General features: G+C 46.1%; 1 protein-coding gene across 9 annotated transcripts in view; it reads left to right on the top strand.

Annotated features, from left to right (window-relative positions):
* Positions 1-14643, top strand: part of LOC108161977 (fibronectin type-III domain-containing protein 3A) — a 130824-nt gene that overhangs the window by 76672 nt on the left and 39509 nt on the right. For 2 of the 9 annotated variants that reach the window (XM_017296437.2, XM_017296436.2), the window contains exon 2: positions 10823-11907. The exons of the other annotated variants lie outside the window; for them this stretch is intronic. In XM_017296437.2, the coding sequence (XP_017151926.1) occupies positions 10944-11907 (964 nt within the window). In that variant the 5' untranslated portion in view covers positions 10823-10943. The remainder of the gene's footprint in view (positions 1-10822; positions 11908-14643) is intronic. 9 annotated transcript variants of the gene reach the window in all.

Below are 14643 nucleotides of genomic sequence, written 5' to 3'. Positions count from 1 at the left end.
TTTCACTGGGATACCTCCAAGACGAAACAAGTTACTTGAGGCTGTGCCACCAACAGTTTGTTCCCTCCATCCGTCTTTTTGGCTGCACTGTCGCCATAGTTCTTATCAGTCTGATGGGACTGTGATGATAATAATTCAGAGTCAAATATCTCGCGACGTCTAGTGGCCAAGACATGATTTATGGCATTCCATTCGAGACTTAAACAATACGATAATTATTTATTAGAGTGGAGCTCTGGCGCTCTCTCTGCAATCCCTCTAGTACCCACCAGTACTTTGTATACGATACAGACCCCCCCACAAACGGACAAACATACAAAATAAATAATAAGTTTTTGTTTGGCTGCAATGGCTGTGGACCCACCACCCCACCGCCCCACCACCCCACTCATGCGGCAATTTATAATGTTGAGTGCCAAGCAGTTAGGAGGGATATCTATATATGTATGTATGTGCGATGGTATATAGCGCTGGGAGAGAGTAACCAAACGGGCAGGCAGGCAGGCAGGCAGGCAGGCAGGCAGACAGACAAGAGTCGCCCTGACAAAACCAGTTGGAAATGGCCTGGCAAATGGAATTTATTGCAATAGAGTGCTGAAAACTAAATCATCATCTTCCAGTCTAAGGCTTCGGCCACAGCAACAGTAACAATAGCAGGGGGGCCGGCCAGGGAGGAGGAACAATTGATACACTCTCTGGTACCATCTAGCATCCAGTATCCACCAGCTCATTTAATATTTATGCGCATTTAGCCGGGGCACTCTTCGGGAGTTGGCCCATGCGTAAATATGCGCAAAATAAATACATTTTTTATCTCCCTTTTATTATTTCTGTAGTTTTTTCTTGGCTCTGCCCGTACGCATAAATTATGCACATATCTGGGAAATATTTAACGCCTCTACACACAAAAAAAGGGGAGGAGCGAGAGGGCTAAGGATAACCTCAAGCGGGCCTCTACAAAAAATAAAAGTAAATTGGTTGTCCAGTTTTTGGCGTTCCCCAACATCCGTAGCGCTAGTTCCGCATTTGGTTTCCCCACATTTTTTCGTCGTCGTCGTCGCCGTTCAAGCTGTGGCATAATTTTTACGCATTTGCTCGGGGCCGCCATGACCCCAGAAGTGTTGATAAATACGGGGGGCCATGGGGTGGGCTGGGCGTGGCACACGCACAGACTTCCTGCTAAATGCTAAAGATGCTTGGAGGAGAAAAAAACTTAAACAATTCATGGTCGAAGCTTTATGCTTTATACGCAAAAGTATGAGCTTTGATTTCGGTTGTCAGAGAAGCGGCAGCGGCAGCGGCGGCAGCAATGCTTGCCACACACTCTTTTTTGTGTGGTTGTAGGAACGCTTATCTATGCCGGCTGCCAAGACGCAGACAACGCACATTGCCACACGCGCCACACACACTCAGAAATGAGATACAACGACGGTCGTATGCCCTCACATCAGAGAGGAGTCCATGGGCATCCCTTGTTAGGGTATTCCCTGAGTTCGTCTTTGGGAAATTAACGCCAGGCACATTTTTGCTTGTTTTATGTTTATTTGTTTGGGGCCGCGACGTTTGCCAAAAATCAAGGCTGTCTGTCTATATATCTGAATCTGCCTCGGGCCCTGTGCTTCCCTCCCCCCCCCCCCCCCCGTCCCTTTTCCGCTTAAATCGATAAAAACTATCAAATCTGTGCGGGGCGTGTGCCCCAGCTTCGTTTTCGGGGCTGTTCTGGGAGTCTGGAATCTGGAGTTTTCTTTCTGCCTCGTTTCGTCACTCATACGCCATGTGCGCCGTCGTCGTCGCCACTCATTTTTCGCCCATGTTGCGTATGTTGTCAAGTCTCTTCCGCTGCTGTCTCACTGGGGATTGTTTGCGTTCTTCTTTTTTTTTTTTTTTTTGGCTTTTCTTGGCAGCGGACACTGAAATTGAGCTGGGCACATTGTTGTTGCTGCTGGCATGTCCGTTCTGGCATGGACTTGGCCCAGGCTCATTGTTTGGGGGCTACCCCTAGCCATGCCATAGATTTTTGTGGGGTGGCTGGGCCTGGGCAACAGCAGCATTTCCGTTCTGCTCGTATTCCACTGTTGTCAAGCAGATCAGAGAGACAGCAGGACAGACGGGCGGACGGACGGACAGACATGTGTGTGTGTGCCCATAGGCGCCGACATTGGAGCGGTCCACATCCATCCTCCAAACCGAAAACCAAAAACCAAAAACCAAATGAGATATGAGTAGGAAAATGCCCGCTAGAGCTGGAGACCAGTCCATGCCCAGTCCATGCCCTCGGGGGAAGGGCAAACTATAATGCTAAATGACAAAATATGACAAATTATAATAAAAAAAAAAAAAAAAATAGAAAGAAGGAAAGAGGGAGGGAGGCAAAAATAATATTTAGCAGAGAAGGAAAAAAAAGAAAGGAAACATATAAATCGTTGAACAAATTTTATGACATTTGTCCGAGTGAGATCTTTGCAAAGGCTGATTCGTCTTTTGTGCGGCCAATTTTGTGGTGGCGTCCCCCCCCCACCCCTTTACCGTCACGCACTGCATTAATATAGGAATCACGCACTCGTAAATGCTCCTTTTATTCCCATTGCGTGCCGAGATTTTACAATGGGCCACAGAGCAGCAAATAAAGAAATACTCAAAAAGATTAACAATAATCGGATCTAATCAGGGCGTAATTATGTGCTAGAATAAGTGCTGTTTCTGGAGAGATTATTGAGTGGAGCTGGCGGAGAGGATTTGCGGCATTTTGGCGGGGAGTATTTGGTGATTTTGCAAAATTTTGCTCACAAAATTATTTTCATAAATTTCGTTAATATATTCTTTGGTTTATGCCCCAATTTAGACGTTTCTACTTAACTTTGTGCCCTTAAATTTTCCCAACTTTTATTCAGAATCAACTTTGGGGAACTATCCACATAGTTTTCCCCAAAAACTCATTCATTTCAATTGGCAAAGCAAAAGAAAAAAGCCTGTACAAATTTATAACAAATCGAGGCTGCAAGAAATTGTTGTGTATGCCTGAGGATTTTCGAATAAGTACAAAATAAACTCAACTAAAAACTAAAACTAAAAAACAATTGTCCACAAACCAACTAAAACAGATGGCGGGTTAAGGGTCTATATATGTATATATGTATACACATGTGGGGCAAAAGCACCTTCGAACAACAAAAACTGTGCGTCGGTTTGGTTATAATTGGAGGAAAAACCTCACACTAGGCAAAGTTTCCAATTAGAGAGAGACGGAGAGCAGGGGGGCGGGGCAACAGTTGTTTGGTAACGTTTGCCGGAAAAAAACCCCCAAGTTTGAAGTTTTCCTAGTTTTCGGTTTTATTTAGTTTATTTATACCTTGAATTTTTGTTGTATTTTTTCACACATGAACCGAAATGGCACACGCAAACAAAATCCAAACTTTATAAACTAATAAACCCAACCGAATCCGTGGAGTGCACGCCCCCCGCCACCAACCGCGTTGCCCCTCGGTTTCCGAGTTTCGATTAAATTTTGTTTAGGTATTTCCTTTATTTTCTCCCGATTTTTCCCTCAACAATCGGAGAATTTCCTGCTGCAACGCCACCAACAATTTTTGTGTGTGCCTCATAAATATTTCTGCAAATTTTTTTTTTTTTTTGGTCTTCTCTTCCATGAATTTTTATATTTTTTTGGTGTTATTGGTTTGGCTTTTTCGAGTGGGAGAGTCTGGAAATCGTATGCATCGTTTGTCGTTTGCCATATGCATGCCCCCCCTGCCCCACCCCCCTATTCAGAGGAACACCTCAAGGCATTTTGGAGTGTGGTATTAGAAATATTCTCTGGGATTTGTTGTCGTTTCTGATGGCCAACAAATTGGAAATTGATTGAGTTGCCGATGAAACTGCAGAAGCTCTATGACTATTTTGATTACCAGAAATCAAAGCCCAGGCGAGACCGAAAGCAAATATTTTGCCAAATTTGTGCCTAAAATAACGCAAATTAATTGAGTGTTTATTTTGAAAAAGCCAAAAGAAAAGACCTTTAAATTTGAGCACGTTTCAGGCCAATTTCTCTTCTAATTTCCTTAATTTTTTTAAGTTTTCTGAATAACATTTTTGTGGCTTTGTTTTTTGTTGGGGGGTACGTTCATGCTTTCCACATGCCGCTAATTACACGCCTCAATGCCTGCCCACAATTAATTTGTTTTTTTTGTTTGCCGTTTTACATTTTTTCACTCGAACAAACTGCAATTTTAAAATTACAAAACCCAAATAAAAAACAGGAAAGAAAAAGTAACGAAGGCGGAATGAAAATTTCTACCAATTAGCGAGAAAGAGTGCCGTGCCCCTCCCCCCACCCTCCATAGTCGTAAAAGGGGGATTTCAGAGAGTTTTTCCGGAGTTACAGTTACAGTCAAGGAATGCAATTATCAAAAAAGCCAAACGAGCAGCTGCCTGTGCCACATTCAGAGTCCCATCAGAGTCCGCAAATATTACTAAAATGCAAATGGCACTTTGCTCTGTGCGGAGACTATGTGTGGCACAATGATAGCGCTGCATTTATGAGATAAGTTTTTAGTGCCGACAACAATTAAATTACATTTTAGAGTTTATGGCCAGCACCCGTGGATGGTTCGAGTCGGTTCGAGTCGGTTCTGTCGCCACAACTTCAATAAATTCGTATAATTTATTTCATTACCAAAGTGTGTGCCCGATTATGAGTGTGTGTGTGTGTGACGAATGTATCTGTAAGCAGACAAAAGGCCCTGCAAAAAGTGAGTTCTAATGCTTCTTATTTTCTTCTCCAGGTGGAAGTAGCACTTACTTTTAAGCACAAATTGATTATCATTAGGGGCAAAGGTTTTCCCCAGGCACCCACATCGCATAGCGCACATCGCACATCGCACCCCAGGCCCGCATCTAGAAAATCGTGGAAAATATGTACTATATTTTTGGTGTGTGTTCGAGCATTGTCATAATGCCTATGACTGCATCGGTCACGCCCACCCGCATCTAATGTGTGTGTGTGTGTGTTCCAAGGGCATTCATTTAGTCATTTATGCGGCTTACATGCCACGCCCAACGCCCAACGCCCAGTGTTAGTTGGTTATCGGGGGAAATTGAAAAACCGCATTGCATGTGTGCACCCCCATCCCCGTCCCCATCCCCTCTCCCACAATCCTCAACTCCATGCCATTTGGTTTTGGGTTTATTTTTGCATACTCCGGTGACAGCCCGAGGGCGCCAAGGGGCGTTTTTAACATGAATATTCATTCGTTCACTCTCGCCTATCATGGGTGTTGATATGGCCAGATATCCTTGACTCTCACACGAACGCTTTAATTAGTAGAGTAGTAGGTGCTCCACAAGGATCCTTCAAGCCCGCACTTAATGGTAAACCGGAATCACGGCAATTGGAATTGGAATCATCGGCTCAATGAGGAATTTAATGAACCACTTTAAATGGAAATTTGGTTGTGATTGGGAAAACCGCATACCGCACAGATCTTTCCCGAAGTATCTGAGGCTCTGAGTCATCGACCTGCAGGCGTGCCACACTCCCAGCCCAGCGTGGTCTTTATGCAATCGCCTGCCGAGTAATTAGCCACCAACGCTGCCACAAATTGTGGCTGCATTGTTTTTATGCAACAAAAAGCACAGAAAAAAATTCAAACAATAACCAGAAATGCCAAAAAAAAAAAAACCATCGAAATCATTATCATATGCATCGCATCCGTGTATCTGTGTGCCACAACCGCAGTAATTAAGCGAAGAAGAAGCTGTCGCGGCAGCTGGCCACAACAGGTGGCACAGGCGTGTGTGTCGCCTTTTTTTGGGGGATTTTTCCCGGCTTGTGGCATGTGGCATGTGTGTGTGCTCTTTGCTTATGTAATTTCGGTTCGGTGGATGTTGCAGGCCTGGCGGATATTCGTGTGACGCTGAACCAGAAATCATTCTAAACGGAACCAATAACCAGTCATTGAACATGGCCCAAGATGGGGGACGCACTGGGAGTTCCCCCACTTTCCACATCTCGCCGCACCACCCCCCCCTACCGCCCACAGTGGGGCACCAGACGCGAGGCACTCGAGCGCGGCGCACAAAGAAAGCTGTGAAATGGTCGCCATTGACTGCATTCACCTTCTCGTGGCTGCAGACCGTCTTTGGCCAGGCATTTTTTCATGTCTTGGCTCGCCAACTTGGCCAACTTGTCTATTAACGGTAACTAGGTAAATGTTAGAAATTACCGTTAGAAAAATTGCCTCTGCCATTGCTATTTGCACACAAAGTAAGCCATTTGTTAAGTCGAAGCAGGAAAAATCAAGAAAAAAACAACGAACACGACGACGAAGACGACGCCGCAGAAGTAGAAGAGGAATCACCAGGTTGATGAAAACGAGCTAGGGGGGTAGAGGGTGGAGGGTGGAGGGTGGAGGGTGGAGGGTGGAGGAACTCACTCAATTGCTTTGTCTTCGGGGCTTCTGTGAATGGGAAAGTGTTGACTTGCTGGGGCTTGGCCCAGGGCTTGCCCTGAAATATTTATCACTTCCACTAACTCCACAGATCCGCAGGGAGGCAAAAAAAAAAATGTAAATTTACCTGGCAAGAGTTTTCCATGTGGGAAAGCGAAGATGGAAAATGCTCATTAGGTGGTAAATGGCCAAAGCCATGATGATCGAAGAGGGTTTTCCTTTATTTTCGACTCAAAGGAGGAATTCTTTTTGGTTGAAAGATTGTATTCCTCCTTTAATCGGAATCCAGAGTGCAATGGTATATGGAAAATTATAAAAGAAATATTATTATAATTTTGAAATTTTTTTTTAGAAATTTCTTCTTAATATTTCTGTTTAAATTTGATCAAAAAACCTTTTAAATATCCCAGAAATCTGTGTATTAAGTCCTTGTACTCCACAGTTCTGGATGAGAACCCCCAAAGTATAAATTCTTTTGAATTGAAAGATTGTTATAAATTTTAGAATTCTTTTCTTAACATTTACACCTTTTCCAATTGGTTTTCTGTCTTTCCGAAAAACCTTCGGAAAATCTTAGAAATCTGCATATCAAATACTAGTGCTCCACAGCGCTAGATGAGACCCCTCTGAAAACAGTTACCCAACACGTTTCCAGAATCTTCTCCAGCAGCTTTTTATGTCACATCACGACTTCTTGCCATTTGGGTTCTATGGCAGCTAGAGGAGGGTTGTGGGTGGAGGCAGGGCCTGCCTTCGCTTTATAGCTGCTCAATAATTCATTAGACATTTGACACCTTTGGAGCGTGGACGGCACCGACCGAACTGACAACACTTTCAGATTCTGTTGACACTTTGGATTTAACTTCAAGAAATGCAGACGCACACACACACGCACGCTGTGGCACAACAAATGGCCTCATCAAGACGTTCAACGTGTCGCAAATGCGTTGCCGTTGAGTGGCCTGACACGCCCACCCCCACCCCCAGCAGCAGCTCTGGAAGCACCTAAACCCGGTCTAGACGCTTTTGACACAAATGCGGCGGGTGTTAAGAAAAAAGTCCACAAATGTCTCCTCTTCATCTGTCTGCCATTTAAGCAGCATAAACAAAACCAGTCATGGTCCGATATGGAGACTATGGCGATACCTGATGGGCAGGCTGGGAGCAGAGCTCTGGTCGGACGTGGCAGTAGATCACAGATCTGGCCTGGATCCCTGGCAAACCTTTCCTTTTCGAAACACCCACGCCAGCCCATATACCCCTCTGCTCTCGCACGTCTACAGGGTATGCCGAAGAGGAAGAAGCAGATTGCTAAGCTGCGTAGATTTCCGCGTGGTGTCCTCTGTCTCAGTCGCTGAGTCCCACCCTCTTTCACACCTGTGCCGTGTTCCCTCTGGCTGTCTGCAGTCGACGTCGGCGTCGACGTCGGCGTTGGAGGTGCGTGTGTCTAGCATTGTCTGCGGGCGGGCTGTGTGTGTGTGTGTGACGCGGCATGTGGGGTGTGGGCTGGGGTGTGGAGTGTGGCGAGGTCTCTGGGAGTACTTGAGACAGCCATGAGAGTGCATATTGAGACAGGTGACAACAGTCGCACTTCATTCGTCTGCTTCTTCTGCTGCTTCTTCTTGTTGCAACCTGCAGTTCCCCTACTTCTTTGCCAGCTGCTGCTCTGCTGCTTTGCTGCTTTGCTGCAACATTTTGTTGCCGTCGTTGTTTGGTGGTAATTGCTGTTGTAGTTGCTGCCGCAGACGCACTAAATCAATTAGAATGCAACCCACGTGAAGCATTTGCAATGGAAATTTCTAAGCATACGGAAAAATTGTTCCACTTCTACTTCTAGTTTTATTTTATGATAATTTGCCTGCCTTCTGTGGGGGGGGCACAGCCTTACAACTCTATTCACACTGAAATCTTCACTGTTGAAGAGCATCTCGAGCATTTTTCCAAGAATTAAATGAGTTTCAACTCACTTAATGGTCGGAATGGAAAATCTAGTGTGGGAAACGCTTTCTGATACAATAAGACTTTGGAAATTACATTAATGGCTGTGGGAAATGGCAGCCATGGAAAATAACACTATTTCATTGCATTTTTATTAATTCAGGGAATTTTCTACGTGTTGTGGGTAATTATATTTCGAAAATGTGTTTAGAAGATTTTTAAATTTCCTTCAAAAATTCAAGAAAATTATACGATTCCCTGAGGAAAAACCAAGGTCTTTGCAGGTTAAACGCCCACTGAAATACCTCCATAAAGACTTGAAGAAAATATTAACCAGTCATCTTTTGTGCATCGATGAAGGTATCCAAGAATTTATGAAAAAATTTCAGAGAGGTTCCCCCCATATTGTTCTCTCCCGAATTCCATTTACAATTCTTCTTTGATGTTTGCCTCGATCGCGGGACAACCACTTGAAGAATTTTTTTTGCGGAATGCCATTCTTAAATTTGTTTTTGATTTCGTTTTGGGGCGATGCACCCCGAAATGGAAATTATTTCTGCGGGTCGTTGAACCCCGGTCTCTCCCTGTCTCCCTCTCTCTTTGTATTTGGATATGCAACACCCAACACCTTTGTCGAAAAAAAAAACAGAAAAAAGTGTTCAGTCAGTCGTCGGTTCGTCTGTCCGCCTGGTGGAAGGTGCGATAAATGCGGACAGACGTAACGAGCGAAAGGGCCAAAAAAGAAACCCATTAAAGTAAAGCTGCATTAACAGCTAAATGAAAACACCCCACAACAACAACAACAACAACAAGAACAACAAAGCGCAGGCATCAAATTTCGCCACACAGACAGTCGAAGCGTGGGTCAAAAAGATAGGCAGAGGCAAAGATACGAGAGCGGCGGAGGAGGGCATGGAGGGCATACCAAATCGAACGATTAAGACACGCTTACGTTTTAATATTGTTGTTGCTTGGAATACCCTGTAGAGTGGCATTTATGAGACCTCAAAAGGCAGGCAGATCGTGCCATGGGAGTACTGTGTCAACAGAGGAGTGATAGTCGATCTATTGAAGATCTATTTCAATGAATTTTTGGGTAATATGAATCCCTAAGGTAATATGAAACGAGAAAGTTTGTTCTTTGAGGGAATTTAGACCTAGAAAACCCACGATTGCTTGGCTTATAGTTTGGCAGATCGTGGAGAACCTATTTTGTGGTGTTCTCGCAGGAATTGGTTATAAAAAGGGAATAAAAGGTGTACATTCCACTGCCATAGCATTCTCTGCACGAAACGGCATTAAAACAGCCCCAACACGTCGTTAATTATTCAGCTACAGCTCTTAGGATAGATACTATGCTTTACTATAGATACTATGCTACCCCATATGCTTCCAATTGATGAGTAACCCCTAGTCGCTCATCGTATAGCCCTTCGAGTAGTACCCCCTTTTGTTTGTTGTTGTTTTTGCCTGCAGTTTCGTTTCTGTTTTGCCTTCACTTTCTGTTTGTTATTTGCGGGGTTTCATTTAAGTGCCCGCTGCTGTGGCTGTTGCTGTTTGTTGCTGTTTGTTGCTGTTGTTGCACGAACAGTTCTTATTAACATTGCTTCGCTGTTATTGTAGCTGCCGTTAGTTTTCACTCTTATCTCTTATGCCATTCCCTTGTTATTCGTCCGAATGTGGGTGGTGTACCCGTTCCCCCATGCCACATGCCACAAGCCCCCCCACATGCCTCTTTGGTTGTATCTTTTTGTGCCTTTTGTGCAAGTATTTCAATTATTTGTCAAATTGACACAATGGCGCAGTTATCTGATCAGTTGTTGGTGTGCACACACACATTGTTGTTGAGTTTGTTGTTGAGTTTGTTGTTGTAGATTTTTTCTTTCTTTTTCTGCTGTTTGTTGGTTTTTTGTGGTGCCTATTGTTGCAGCTGTGGTTTTTTCTTCCCCCGTAGCTGTTGTTGTTGTTGTTGAAATATTCAGTGTTGTTGTTGAGAGATAATTCCAATTTGATTTATGTTTTGCACTAGATTTCATGGCGATTATTTATTTTAATGTTTGGGATTAATGTTCCAGGAAATCTAGAGCGGAAGACCCCGGGACTACGCTATTTACTCTCTAAATATTTAGTTAAATATGCATTAGACGAGCATGTGTGGTCTTTCCCTTTGAACGAAGATGAAATGGTCAAGAGTTTTGGGCCGGGAAGTGGGGCAGACGAATATCAAAGCCTAAAAGGTGAACATATTCCCAGAAGTCTAGAAATATCTAAGACCCATGGGGAATTCCAAGAAAATTCTCTAGATAACCTTGGCTGGTGCCTTATCGCAGTCGAGAGGAAAGATAACGTTTTTGGATTGGTAACCAAATGGGAGAAGAGCCCCCTCTACTCCTCCTCCTTGTTCCTCCTATTAATTTCAGATAAACAATCTTTTGCAGATACAAAAAAACAAACTATAAGATACATTAAATATTAACCACAAGCTGGCAACAAAGTTGCAGCGAAAATGTTGATAAAATACTAAAAACGGGACTACAATCAAAAGCGAATATCGAGACAATGGTGCGACTGAATGTTGCAGAACAACACAGCAGCAACAACAGCAACAGCAACAACACGAGCAACATAAGCAACAACAACATCCATAACAACAACAGCAATGCGGGTGGCAGCTGCTCCTCGACCACATCCTCGACAACGAGCCTGAACAGCAACTCGGCCTCGCCAGCGTGCAACATGGTGATGTTGCAGGCCCCACCGCCAGCTGCAGTGGTAGTGGCAGCGGCAGGAGCAGCACCACCACCACCAGGACCACATCCCCACTTGCAACAAATAGTGGCAACTGCCACCCAACCGCCGCCACAGCAGCAGCAACAGCAGCATCAACCGCAACAGCAACAGCAGCAACATTCACCTTCGGACGGCGGTTCCTCGAACTGTTCGCTGCCGGCATCGCCGCCATTGTTGCAGCAGACCGCAACGCCGCCGCAGGGGGCACAGATTGTGCCGCCCGTCTGTGCGCTGCACCACCCACAGCAGCAACTGGCGCTGATGGCCGCCATGCAGCATCACCAGCACATGCTGCAGCAGCCGCCACCGCCGCCGCCGCACGCTCTCCACCATGCACCGCCGCCGCACCCCCCCAACACACAGCAGCAGCCCCACCAGCCGCCACCCCAGCCCCACGAGAATGGCCATGGCGGTGGAGTCTCCCCTAACGGCGGAGGCGGGTCCTCGGCGAGCAGCGTGAGCAGCATCTCCAGCGGCAGTGGCGGGAGTCAGGGCAACGGCTCCATCAACGGCACCAACGGCATTGGGCCGCCGAATGTGGCACCACCGCCGCCGGCACAGCTGCCGCCGGGGCAGCTGTACATCCCGTATCCGAGCGAGTTCTATCCGGAGTACTACATCGCCCCGCACCCGCACGAGGGCATCTGTCCGCAGCATCCGCATCATCCGCATCCGCATCCGCATCCGCATGCGCACCACCACCAGCCCATGTGCGCCATGTCAGCGGAATACGGTGAGTCCTCAGACAGGGTGCCTCCTTCGCCCAACAATCGCTCATAGCCAGACACCAGACTCGTTCGCGAGGCAGCCAGCTAATTACAGCTGAACTAATCCCCTCCCTAAGTGTCTCAATTCGTCAAAAGATACTTTGCTAAGCCCTTGCCCATTCCCCTCTCCCCATTCCCCATTCCCCACGATGACGATGATGCAGTCTCGCAAGCTCTTAAGCTGCCAAAAACTTGGCAAGAAGCAAACAAAAATGGTAAGACCGAACCTAAAAATAGACGAAAGCCACACCGGCCCCACCACCACCCACCCAGCCAGCCAACAGCGGCCTTCCTCTACCCTGCAGTAAGTTGTATACATTTGGCATTTAAAGCTTTTGCCAGACGAAACCTCAGCCCCCCCACTGTAACCCACAAAGTCAACAAGTAAACTTTGCATTTGATTTATCTCTCCGGAGTACCCGGAGTACCCCCCACACCCAACCCAACCCACTCCCTGCCCGCCCTCGAAAGCCACTCATTTAATATCATTAAGCAACAAATTAGCTTGAAATCGCTCGTCGAGTTCTTATACATTTATTTATTTATTTTTTGCACTCTATCCGGTAGTACGATGAGTACCCGTACCCGTACCCGTAATCGCACCCGTACCCGTACCCATACCCGTACCCGTACTTGCACTCGCACTCGAGTATTAGTTGTAGATATGCCATCCAGTTCTAGTTCCCGCTGGTACGCCCATCTCATGAGATTTGCCTATGAGCGGGCCAGAGAAATGGAAAAAAATAACATTACAGGGTGTCGCTTTTTCGAAGACAGATTTCCAAGAAATGTTCTGCCTCAGAGGTTACGTTTTAATCAACAGACAAAAGTCACAGGCTATCAGGGGGTTTTCCGTTGTATTTTGAGTAAATCTAGCCCTTGGGAAAGCGCAACCAGTTCCGCGAATGCGTCGAGAATATTTCATGGGAATGTGCTATCAATAAATCTAATATTTTTAATTGGTCCCGATTCCATACACCCTGTATTCCAAGCTTATCGTAACCAAAAGCATTTCGCATTTGCCCACCCACGCGAATCTGGGCCTTGGCCAAGCCCAGAAACCACTAGCCATTCGGTCAAGACTGGCCGAGAGGCAGCCTCAGACCAGAAATGTGTCACTCATTTGCCAGATCATATTGGAGGTCGGGGAGGGGGGAGGGGGGAGGAGGGAGGAGAGAGTATTGGCAAAATATATAATCGAATTTGATCAAGTTTAGCGCAACCCAGAAACCCCAATAGCCAGCATTTTCAATTTATCAATGTCATTAACCTTAATTGTGATTCGGTGGAGGGGGAGGAGGTGGAGGAGGTGGAGGGGGAGGAGCAGCCGCCGCCAACAAAGGCCCTCCATTGATTGAGAAGCGAACTTTTGAAATATGAGATGCTGTGAGAAAACTTCTGAACTTCTTGTCTCTTTGGCGGGATAACCACTAATTTACACTAAAATGCAGACGATACGAGTGCGTGTGTGTGTGTGTGTGTGTGTGTGTGCTAATTGAATTTGCCTGTGGAACACGCCCTTGCGCCCCCTTGTGGGGCGACTCCTGTCAACTAGTTGGATGTCATCATCGGGGGAGCACTATGTACATCCACCGCCGGCTTGAACATAATTTACAATTACGGGGAAGTGTAAATGGCTTTTCTACCTCGACATCAGGTCACACTTTCCCCCCATCCGCCCCCTCCCCAGCCCGAGAGCCAGCCTGGCAGGTCGTCTCCTGCTTCCTTTGCTCATTTGGCAAATGCTCAGCCCCTGCCCCTGCCTCAGCCCCAGCTCCAGCTCGACGCTGGTCTGGTTTGCCCTGATTGTTGTTAATCGAATAAACTTGCCTAGGAAATGGGCCCTGAGTGCGTGCTGGGCCTTGGTCCTGGGACAGAGCGATGGCATGGCTGCTGGCGCTGGCCTAATGGAATTTGCGCCCGGGTCGACATCAACTTTAGTATATTGATATGGATGCTGAGCATGTTATAATTATAAGAATGCTGAGCATGCTCTTGCCCACCCCCCCCTTTGGGTTGTGCAAAAAGTGTAGAGGGGGTGGGGGTTCGCTTGGTGTTGATTGCTGGAGAGCCAGCGAGCGAGTCAGTCCCTCCCTAATCAACATAATTCCTATTATTTTATCTGTACGTTCATTCGGTCAGCAGCACAAATGTGCAGAAAAGAGGAAGAAAATATAAAAATTGAAATGAATGGAAATGAAAAAGGCCGATAAGCGGGGCACGTGGCTGAAGGCCGCTCTTAAAGGAAGTCAATTCTGGGTTATATTTCGGAAGATCGGCCAGAAAAGCGAAAGGAAGTGGCTGAATATTAAAGAATGTGTTAAAGACTGTGGCAGAGGCAGTGGAACAGATTTTTTGAAGTTCTTTTCAAAGAGATTTCAAGTAGATCTCTTTGATATACGAATACTTTCGCTTATTTATATGTGTATTCAATCAAAGTTAATCCCTGATTGAACGATCTGTTTCCGCCATTGTATCCCCTCAATGGCTGGCCCCATTGAAATGTCTTGACACCTTTCGTTGACACCCTGCTCAAGGCCCTGCGCACAACTGTACCACTTTCGATTGAAAGCCTTACAAATTGAGTTGCAATCGAATGTATTTGTGTGCCGCCCCCTCTCCCTTCTGGCAGGGCTTGAGGGGCTCATCCTCCTGCCACTCAGTGCGCATCTTCTTCTTCTTCAGCTTGGAGCACGTTTGAG

This window comes from Drosophila miranda, chromosome 4 (genome assembly GCF_003369915.1).
Source record: "Drosophila miranda strain MSH22 chromosome 4, D.miranda_PacBio2.1, whole genome shotgun sequence".
NCBI lineage: Eukaryota > Metazoa > Arthropoda > Insecta > Diptera > Drosophilidae > Drosophila > Drosophila miranda.
The sequence above is the reverse complement of the archived record's forward strand: the minus strand, read 5'-3'. Positions and strand labels throughout refer to the sequence as shown.